This window comes from Pogona vitticeps, chromosome 1 (assembly GCF_051106095.1).
Source record: "Pogona vitticeps strain Pit_001003342236 chromosome 1, PviZW2.1, whole genome shotgun sequence".
Lineage (NCBI taxonomy): Eukaryota > Metazoa > Chordata > Lepidosauria > Squamata > Agamidae > Pogona > Pogona vitticeps.
This window is the reverse complement of record NC_135783.1, coordinates 46,391,452-46,403,063: the sequence shown is the minus strand read 5'-3', so window position 1 is coordinate 46,403,063 and position 11,612 is coordinate 46,391,452. Positions and strand designations below refer to the sequence as shown.

The following is an 11,612-nucleotide window of genomic DNA, read 5'->3' as shown; positions in this document are numbered from 1 at the left end:
CTGTGGGACAAGGAAGAGACGATTGGTTAGTCACAGAAACCTTCCCTTGCTGGCAAAAGAAGTAATGGTGGATGGAATGAGGAGATAAACTAAAGAACAGGAAGGAATCACAATTCCGGAGAGAGCTAGACTATGAAAATAGAGGAAGTAATTTAAGAATTTAAGAATAGGATGTACGTCACGAAGGAATAATACTGCACAACCAGCTATACAGTGGTGCCTTGCAAGACAAATGCCTCGTAGGATAAAAAACTCGCAAGACGAATCGCTTTGGCAATGGGGTTGATGACTCGCAAGACAAATGTTCCTATAGCCATGCTTCACAAGACAAATGTTTTCCATTTTTTGTTCCTGCCTCATGTTTGCTGATTTTTAAATGTTTTTCTATGATGTTTAAAAAGTTAAAGTTTTTTTATTGAAATTTTTGAAATCATCTGCACAATATGTATAGCTTTAAAGAGCACTTAATAAACCCTTTGTAAACCAAATTTGACTTTGTTCTGCCTTTTTTTTGCCCATAGGAACACATTAATTAGATTTCAATGCATTCCTATGGGAAAACGCGTTTCACAAGACAAATCTTTCGCAAGACATTAAACGCGGAGCGAATTAAATTCGTCTTGCGAGGCACCATTGTACTATGAAAATACAGGAGATAATCCAAGGAATAGGATGGATCTCAGGAAGAAATCATACTAGTCGTCCAACTATATTATGAACATAGGTAACAAATAACAAATAATTGAAGAATGAAGCAGCAAAAACATACCAGGGGATGTCCAAGAAGAATGTTTAATGAGAGAACATAGGAGGCTGTCTTATAGCAAGGTTAGACTACTTGTCAGTCTAGCCCAGTGTTGTCTGTCTGAATAGCAATGATTTTCCAGGATTTTCCTTTTCAAATCTAAAAATACTAAGGATGAATCTTAGGACACTCTGTCTTCAAAGTATGCACTTTATATTTCAACAATGGCTCCTCAGGATACTGTAAGCATACTTTGACAGAAGCATCTAATTAAATTTCACATACCACAGTCCTAAACACCTTTCCTGAGAAGTAAGTCTTACTATAACATATTATATCAATAAGATTTAATGAAAAGCTAGACTTCTCAGGCATGAGCAGCTTTGCAATTGCCAGGTGGGGTAGGGTGGGCAGTGTGACTTCAGACAGATATATACAAATCCCCCTCCCCAGGTATCTGCCTCATCCTGTACATTAAAATTAATACAGGTTTATAATACTGTAATCAATAAAGAGGTTCAAGTTTTGTCCCATAGTACTTTCCACATCTTATCATGGTTTAATTATGTGGCAAAAAATTCTGAACAACAAAGTTTCTACGTGTTACAAAGTGGCTAAATTCTTGAAGGTTGTGAAGCATGTTTGCAGGTCATGCCAGAAATAGTGGCTGGAATCCTACTGATGTTTGTATACGGTTTGAGTTCATTGCTGCAGCTAACTATTAAGGCACTGGAGTTGCAAAATCAGGTGCATAACTAGGCACACAACCAAGATGTACTGTGGCACCTCATCAATTTGTTGCAATTAGCGTGGCAAGTTATATAACCTTACATGAACACCAATGGTATCGTTGCCACTGATGCCAGCTTGGCACACTAAAAAGTAATAAAAAATAAAATAAAATAAAATAAATCAAAGGAGGCAGATGTGTACAGCTTGCAATTCACTTGTGCATGCACTAGTGAAGCTTATCACTCACCTTTATTAGGGACATTTGGTTTCCTTGGACAGTCACCTTTTCTTAGAGTGACATCATCAATGGCAATATCTCCTTCGGAGCCTGTGCCACGGACACCTTCAAAGATGATCTGCAGAATAGGACATACATTTTTGGAAGAGAAACTCAAAGGGAACCCCACCCTATATAAATTAGTACTCTGTTATCTATGATACAGTACTGTGATAGCTTTTTAAAAGAACCAAAAAATATATAGTAGAATAGAACAATACAAAGTTGTCTTGGGCTTGCTGTATTCATTAAATCTTATTACAAACTCAAGGATTAATTTAGAACATCCTTTTAAACCTATCAATCATCCAGAAAACTTAAACAGTGTATTGGTCATGGCTTTTATAATACAAATCCTGGTATTTTTAGTTTGCTGAGACACAGATAATTCTGCTAACAAATTGGTACCACAAAATGATACTTGGAGCTCAATTCTGGGTGGATTAGCACAAATGTAAGGACAACCACAGTCAAAGGGGCTTATTCTCAGGGAAATATGTGACGGCTTAAATGCATACATAGGAGTAAGTTCCACTAAATTCAGTGGGACATATCTCAATATAATGCTCCTGTGAATGGGTGCAAGAATCAAACACACAAGTGTAACATCTCATTTCAGCCCAAACCTACTAGTTCTTTCACAACTTTTACCACATCTTTGCTATCCTCCCACTTAACCTCTTGATATCAAATGTATGATTAACTTTCCCAATGATAACTGTGGATGTCATTCTACAAATTATGCAGAATGATACAGAAGGATGGAGATAAAATTTTTGATTATACTCCAATTGAAAGTACTCCAATTCTTCAGCCTCAGATTTTCAAATTTTCCTCTCTGTATTTAGTTTACTACGTATAGTTAATTAGCATGTACAGCAAGGCAATCCCTAGGATGATAAAGAATGCCGTGGATGAGAAATGTGTTCAGCACCCTTTTCTGTGGTAAGGTTTGCACAGCCACTTGAAGGTTTAGGGGCTCTGTGGCAGCATGATATGGGGGGGGGGGTCCTGCATCCCCCAGTAAGAATTGACATGTGTGCTACAAAGCTGGGGCCACATGTGAAAATTCCTGGCTGCACAGATTATATGTGACAATTCTGTTACAATGACTCCTTGCCCAAATATCAAACAGAATGATAGATGTACTTCATGTTTTCTTGTACAGGGATAAGGCAATAAGGATTAGGTTGTGCTTCTCCTGAGTATATCTTCTAAGTTCCAGACCCCTTCTGGCAGATATTCTTTTTGCTTCCTCAGCCTCAATTACATAGATCTTCTGATTATGGCCTGCAGCTGGTCCTCTCCACTTTTCACTCACTCTTCCTTTAAGTCTGGACCCATATTACTTGTTCTGTTGTAATGCCACCAAAAATTACTCACCACTGGTATCTTGCCAGGCAGTTTTAGGTGGAAGTCACTCACTCACTTACTCATTTACCTCCTTCCTGGTAATCTGGCATTGTTGTTGTTTTGTGACAAAAAGACACCACTTCTTCAGTCACATAACCACAAAGACTACCTTGTTCCTTCTCTCCTGACAACATACTCACTAACCAGGGCTACATGGCCTGACCATCTTATCTCTATTGCTGACTAGTTATAAAGATTTGACCTCATTGTGATTTGTTGATGCTCCATTGCATTGGGTCCCCACTAGAGATGGGGATAAATATAAAAACAAATCAGAAAATTCATCAAAAATTTCTGACTCGTTGATTCAGGTTGGTCCAAAACGGAGAACCCAAACTTTTCCAAATTAACATTTTTTCTGGATTTAATGAACTTCCTGGTCCGCCCTCCTCCACAACAGCCTGCCCTACCTCCTTCCTACTGCCCCCCCTCTCTCTCTGTGTATAGATATATAGATATAGATATATATTAGCTGGACACTACTGGATGACTTTATTTGTGGTTTGTTTGGGAATAATTCTTAAATTCATGGTTCATGATTGTCTACGAACCACAAACCAAGGCAAGCCACCATTTTGGTGCTTTGTCCCCATCTCTGCTCCCCACCCCTACTTCCAGCCTCCCAAGGATACTTTTTACAGCCAAATTAAGAGTGACCAAAGGAACAAAAATAATGGCTCTAATCTGTTCTTCAGTATAGTGAGTGCACTTCAATACTCTAACCAGTTTCTTGACCCTCAAATAAGCGTCTATTCTGTTTCACACACAACTGTAAAATATTTATTTCTTCACAGGTGGGTAAAAGTCCCATGACATCTCAATTTCACGTGGAGGTTCACTGCCGTTTTACACTCTAAAGTGCCATTTTACTTTCTATGAAAACTCTAAACTATATGTTAAGAACTCTGGTGAGCAATGCGGCAAGCTCCATGCAAGGGCTGATGGAATGCACAGAAACGGAGGCTGTGGGTTGCCACAGTTCTTTCTGCCGCCCCCTTGGAAGCCCTGCAGCTCTGTGGCGTTATCAAGTTTTATGGCTTATGCAGGATTGCAAAACATAGTAGTGTAACAAACAGGGGTTTAAGTTTGTTGATTATGTCATTCTGGCAGATGATTAAAAAAATTATAGTTTTTTTTCTCTGCTCAGCAAAACTACAAGAGACTTTGTTTACCTTTGGTGCATTTGGTACTTTGTTACAAAATTGTCATTAACCCCCCCTCCCATTTTACACAAAAAACCTTTTGTTTTGTACAGAAAATAACTTGTATTTTGCAGACAACACATGGGCTTTGAGCTTTCTTTGTACAAACACTAAAGATGATGATGATGGGGGGAATGTTGCTCTTCTCATTCTCACATGTAAGTGAAAAATCTTGCCATAAGTGTGTCAGTGTGTTGAGGCCCTGTTTTAGATGAGGATGGTAAGCTTTGTATTTGTCCTGTCCTTCATAACAAGTTCTGCTCTTCCCAGAATATCTCCAGCTACCTCTTATTTGCTGCTCTGCTGTCCGTGCACTCCTGTTCTAGGAAGTTTCTGTTGTGTTATGTGCAGGATTGTCAAAGGATGACTTTCACAGAGCTATAGGACTATACTCTTTCTTATGTTCAGAGTACGCACATGCGCACACATAAAAGATTCTTTTTCCTGAGCTTGAACACTCCTATATCATCTAGAAGAATGTGGCCTTCTGTTGCAGTTGTATTATTCATCTTAAAGAGATGCTCTCATAGATACTATAGTCTTCCAGCATGTAACTTCTTCAGCAGTCTCTTCCTGGCTGCTTTTTTAAAATTTTGGAAATTACTTGCTTTTTTGTCACTCTTGCTTCCTTGCAAACAGCACATTAAAAAAACAAGCCAAAACGAAAATTAACTCCTTCATCTCAGCTTCGCTTGGCATCCAGGTTGACTGCAGCATGCCTGGCTCTAAGAACAGCCTGGTATACGAGCCCATGGCTACAAGAACTTTCTGTATGATGTGCTGGGTTAGCTCATGTGGAAAATGGTTTATATGGTTTCTGTATTTGCAGCATGAAAGGTAATAGTTGTGAATTCTACCAGCTCAGACTTCCTCTGTGTTCTGTAATTTGGAATGAGGTTCTTTATTCTATAGGATTGACAAAATGGCATCCTTGCTCATCTTTCCTAATATATGGGAACATAAATATAATATATATATATATTTAATGAGTTCCAGTTGGTGAGCAGTTATAGCTACCTATCAAAGAATATAGGAAACTGCCATATACTGGGCCAAACTCTTGGTTCATCTAGCCTGGTGTTGGTGCTACTATTAGCAGCTTACCAGGATTTCAAGCACGAGTTTTTCCCAGCTTTAACTGGAGATGCTGGGGATTTTCTGCATGCAAAGTATGTGCTCAGCCACAGAGTTACAGACCTTCCTCTTATGTATATGTATGCATTCTTAAATACCCTATTTATTTTAATGGGCCATTATTATAGAATATTACAAAGGTTACCAAAACAACTGGCTCTGGAAGAAAGGAGGTGAGCTGTGCCATAAGTCCTTGCTTGAGGTAGGAATGCTTACTGCATGACTAAGATATCCCCAGCCTACCTCTGTGAAGGCCTCCTCTAGACCTAGAATCACAGGGGGGTTCTTCATTCTTGAAGCCTGACAGTTATGGCTTCATTAGGCCATGCCACCTGTGCTGTTCCCATAGTTACAAGACTTTATGGGCAGCTTACGGAAGGCACTCTGCTACCTCTCATTCCCTAGGGGGCAGACCTGACCTCTGTTTTCATGTTCCATTATGCAGGAGAAAGCTGCAAGATAGCCACTACCTGTTTGCATATCATATAACGTCCCTTGTGGAACCTGCAAGCCATGTCCACACAACTGAAAAGCAGGCATTCGCTCCTGCATCCCTCCTGTCTGCCACATGTTGCAATTTGAGACTTAAGGATAAAGGCTCAAGACACGTCAATGTCACACAAAGATTCTGCCTTCTCTGAATCTACCTGGATCTTTCAGGTACGGAGGAACAAAGATAAAAACAAAACTATATATCCTCAGTGTGTATCAGCTTCTATGCATATGTATTCATATGTCTGGCATTTTCACATTGATCCACATAATCAAAAAGAATCAGCAGAAAAAAAATATTTGAAAATGTATTTAAATGCATATATTTTGACAGGGAGGAATGAATCTGTCAATTTTGGTTCCTCTTAGTTACTAATTTGTTTCAGTCTTAAGTTTGTTTTATCCCATTTTAGATCAATTTATGAATTCTTATAAATCTGTTCCATAATGGGTACATATTTTCATATTATTCTCCCCCATTATACACGTTTATATGTTTATTCTAAAGTAATCACAGCTTCCAAGTAATTTTCCTTAATATAGCAATATTCTGTACATCTTCCATTAAAACATATTTTTGTGCATACTTTCTGTTTATGTATTTTTTTAAAAGCTGAGAAGTGCAAATACTGAAATACAGTGGTGCCTCGCTTTACGATTGCTCCGCATTATGATGAATCCGCTTTACGACAATCTTTTTGCGATTGCAATTGCGATCGCAAAACGATGGTCTAAATGGGGGGAATTTCACTTTGCGATTATTGGTTCCCTGCTTCGGGAACCGATTCTTCGCAAAATGATGATTTTTCAACAGCTGATCAGCGGTTTCAAAATGGCCACCGGGTAAATAAAATGGCTCCTCACTGTGTTTAGGGACGGATTCCTTGCTATACAGGCAGCGAAAATGGCTGCCGTATATAAGATCTTCGCTGGACAGTAAGTTTTAAGCCCACTGGAACACATTGAAGGGTTTTCAATGTGTTTCAATGGGCTTTTTATTTTCGCTTTACGATGTTTTCGCTTAATGGTGATTTTCCTGGAACGGATTATCGCCGTTAAGCGAGGCACCACTGTATAACCATATTCTAGTTCACTTATTGATTCAGGAAGTGTATTATGTAAATTCTTATCAGAATGCAAGCCAAATGAAATTCTCCTCCATCCTAACTTTTTAAATGTATTTCTAACAAAACATTTGTCTATTCGTCTTCTACACAGTACACTTCTGAATGTGTTTTATCCTAAAACACGTCTTTAAATACATTTTGATACAATTTTGAGTGAAGAACTGCTTCCACAACTTTCAGAATACGTGTATAATTCAGTTGATATTAACTTTCCCATCTGCAGGTTAATCCAAGAGGTCAGTTCACCAACTCAGATCTTCTCAGGCATCTCTGCTGAGAGCTGTAGATTTTTTGTTTGTACTCTGCTGCTTTGCTTTTCATATACAAAGAGTGTATACGTCTCTCTCTCTCTCTCTCTCTCTCTCTCTCTGTAGTATGTCTGAACAGGAAGTGAAAATTCATTTCCAATTTGCTGTATGCATTTCCTACACCTTTCCATTGCATAGCATTTCTATTGTGGGGATCTTCCACTCTCTTAGATCAACGCTATGCGCTACAATCCCCATCACCCACTCTGATCGGGCAAATTAAAGGCTCTGATCTCTTTTATTGAGCCTATCCATCTTACACTGGTCTTCCTTGTTTCCTCCCACGTTTAAGTTTTCTTAGCATTATAGTATTTTCACAGAATCATAAAATCAGAGAATATTGGATTTGGAAGGGGCCTATAAGGTCACTGAGATCCCTGCTTAATGCACGAATCCAATACACAATATATCTGACAGATGGTTGTCTAATTTTCACTTGAGTGCCTGGAGCACTCATCACCTTCTGAGGTAATTGGTTCCATTGTTGTACTGCTCTACAGTTAGCATGTTTTTCCTGATACTCAACCAAAATGTGGCTTCTATAATTTGAGCCCATTAACACGGCTACTTCTTCTAAAACATGAGCCCATTATTACATATCCTTCATTCTGGGAGGATCGAGAACAGATCCTGCCATTCCTCTGTATGATTACCTTTCAAGTATTTGAAGAGTGCTATCACATCTCCTCTCAGTCATATTTTTTCAAGGTGAAATTTGTCCAGATCTTTCAGTCTTTTTTCAGAGGGCTTGTTTTCCATAGTCCTTTACAGAAAAACTATTCCTTAGAGCTTGAAAATATTACTTAAAAAAACAAACAAACAAATAAACCCAAACCCTTCTGGCTGGTGGGTTCTGAGAGTTTTTGTCCAAATAAGAAATGTCTTCAAATCCTTTTACTTCTCCTCCCCCATTAATCTAATTTGTATAATGTCAACATAACACTACACATTACACTGTCACTGAAGAGTGGTGCAGCAGCTCAGATGCACTTGTAGAGCACTTGACGCAATCATTTGGAAACGGTCCAGGACAATCTTCCATTTTTTGCAGTCTGACAAAAAACAGATGGGCCAGATAGAAAGGGGGGGGGGGGAAATGTTGCCCTGTTTAAGCCACATGGCACACCTCCAAATGACAACATTAATGTGTGTGTCTGGAAACCAGCTTTTATAAGCAGTGCTATTTAGACTCCCATCACTGTCAAATCTAAAGAGCCCAGAATTCACAAACATCACTACAGAAATGAGGACCATGCCCTAGGCTGTGAGTCAACCTAATACACAGTAGAACAGAGTCATAAACAACAGGTAACAAATTAGCTGCCCATCTCTGCTGTCATTAAGTACACAGCAATAACCAAACTACAAAGCAATGAACAGCACACTCACAAGTAAGCAGATTATTGTTTTATGGCACCCAAAAGCACACTATGCACTTCAGAGCTACAGAAGAACAAATAAAATGCGCACAGCCATGCCACATTCATGAAATGGTAAGAAATCATTTCTTAATCGAAGAAAATGAGATGTTGGGTGTTCAGTTCATAATAAACTCCCCAGGAGCAAACACCTGTAATCAAGAAGAAACCTGGAAAGGAAAAGAAGCTCACAATAATAAATATGTGTACACTCTGAGACACAAGGTCAACATCTACCTACAAATTTAAGTCAGATTCTTTGTTTTATCCAGCAGTTCTTGTGAACTGTGGTTTGCTATGGATGCTAAGAGATTTTGCTATGTCCCTTGTGCTTTCTCCCTCATTGTACTACGGTTCCCAGGATTCCTAGAGATCAGTGATTTAAAACAATTTAAATTTGCAATGTAGATATACTCAAAATACTAGAAATGGAAGTTGCATCTGCCTCTGCACTGGGAGATTCAGAGTTTAGGTTGCAATATTTGACATTACATAGATTCTTTTACAGTGGTGCTCTGCTTGACGACGATAATCTGTTCCAGGAAAATTGCTGTTAAGTGAAATCGTTGTCAAGTGAAAAAAAAACCATTGGAATGCATTGAAAACTGGTTAATGCCTTCCAATGGGGAAAATACTTGCTCGTGCAGCGAAGATCCTCCATAGGGTGGCCATTTTGCGATCCCTGTCTTGCGGAAATAGATCTGGAAAACAGTGGGGAGCCATTTTGCGAACCGCCGATCAGCTGTTTTTAATTATCATCTTGCGAACAATTGGTTTGTGAAACAGGGACCTAATCATCGTAAAGTGAAAAAACCCACAGGAACCATCGTTTTGTGATCACTATAGCAATCGCAAAAAACTCATCGTCAAGCGATTTCATCATCAAGCGGGGTCGTTGTCAAGCAGGGCACCACTGTACTTTTAAAATACATATAAAATCGTAGACTTGGGTCACATAAACAATATGCATTTACCAAACCAAGATAAGGAAATGGTCTCTATTTTTCATGTCCAAGGTTCTGCATGTCATGTGTATACATTTTCCCTAATTGTACTAAACTCAAAAAGGTTACAGAGGAAGCACTACATAAATCACAAAATAATCTTCATATATTTAGTCAGCTCTTAATATGAAAATGTAAACATGTCCAGTTTACCCTTTGTGCACCATTATCCTAGATATACATTAAAATCTCTACCTTGCTATGGCATAACAATGGCACACACAACATACTAAAGTCACAGTGGGTGGCTTTCTTAATGCTCACAAATTGCACAGTAAATTTTTCAGCACACAATCATAGAAAACCTTAATTAACAAAACAGGCAACAAATAGAACAAGTGACATTTTTCCTTCCATTTGTCTCTGTACCAGGGTAAACTTCACCTGCTATAGTTTTGTGCCTCAAATACACTAGTAAATGCACAGGAGCAGGAATAGTAAACGAATACAGTGGGGTTCTATAGTAATATGGTGTACAGGACACAGCATTTATAGCAAAAAAGTAACAATAAGAGCAATGTGCATGGTTGAAAAATTGCAAGGTACCTGTGAGCCAAAGGAGATGACCTCATTCCCAACTTTTGAGAGGATGTCTGTGTGGACCATGAGTCACCCCTGCAAGGTACTTTCTTCTAAAATGGATAGTTCCAATGGAGGAACAGGACATTTGGGGAAGCATGTGGTTGCCCCTGAAAAGCAATAGTCCTGCGTATCCTCCTCATTCTTCCCCTGACAATCTCTTAAGAACATGGCGTCACAAAAGCTTGATAGGAATTCATTAGAAGCAACCAGCTACTTGTACTTATTTCCTTTTCTGAAATAACAGATTCATAACAGAATTGCAAAAGGGGATGCTATCAATTCTTTTGTGGTATCATTGCAATTCCAAATGAAACTTATATAACGCTAGCTAAATGGTGGAAGAAGAATCTTGCATGCTGGTTTGTCCTAAGCCTTGTGCTCTGTTGAAGCTGTTGAGGTGAATGGGAGGAGGGTGCTTCTTTTACCACCGGCCAATGGCTTGTAGCACTCAGATTTTTCAAACAAAAACCAAAAACTATTTTGCCACTTTTGAGAAATGGGAAAGCCAAATCTACTTTGTAAAGTGTAACTAAAACGGCAACTATAGTTACTATAGTGTAATGATAAGTGATTATTTTCCAGATGGTTTTGGAATCACTGTGCTGGAAAATCTCCAGTCTCACTGGCAACCATTTGTGAGTGCAGGACACTTTCAGCTCAGTGACAGCATGTCACATCATCCCATCAACTCACAGTAAACTCACTGGTGTATGTTCTCTAGCCCCGAATGTATCTGCTTACCTGGAAAGGTCCTGCAGGGTTGATAGGTACATGTGCTTGTTGCCAGGCATTTCCTCTGTCCCCCTTGAGTGACAAGGCTTGAGTGGGCTGCTTATTCTTCACGTGAACCAAGAGATTTAAGGAGCCTGTAAGAGAGTGGCACCAGACACTGGAGTCACACTACTTCTCCACAGTAACCTCATCCTTTCTCTTGAGGGGGATGGGGGGTTAACCTGCACAGAGCCGGACCTACCATTATGCAGAGTGAGGTGACTGCTTAGGAAATAGAATTATGCTGTCATGAAAGCATAACATTGTCTGCTGTTTAATCATTTATTATTGTAATTATACTGCTAGATATGGGGAGAGGTGTTTGAAGGACAGTTTGCCTCCAGTGACAAAAATACTCTGTCTGGCTTTCAGTACTACATGCCTTGATTTGGGTTTTTGTGGAGATA

The 11,612-nt window shown here is 39.1% G+C and overlaps 1 protein-coding gene across 6 annotated transcripts in view; it reads right to left on the bottom strand.

The window, feature by feature from the left end:
* Positions 1–11,612, bottom strand: part of MDGA1 (MAM domain containing glycosylphosphatidylinositol anchor 1) — a 379,759-nt gene that overhangs the window by 51,738 nt on the left and 316,409 nt on the right. For 3 of the 6 annotated variants that reach the window (XM_078383035.1, XM_020785088.3, XM_020785089.3), the window contains exons 15-16: positions 11,176–11,300; positions 1,725–1,833 (exon numbers count right to left, since the gene is read on the bottom strand). In XM_078383035.1, the coding sequence (XP_078239161.1) occupies positions 1,725–1,833; positions 11,176–11,300 (234 nt within the window). Of the gene's footprint in view, positions 1–1,724; positions 1,834–2,087; positions 9,019–11,175; positions 11,301–11,612 lie in introns of those variants that run through there. The other 3 variants (XR_013540404.1, XR_012084138.2, XM_072991562.2) reach the window with 2 other exon arrangements.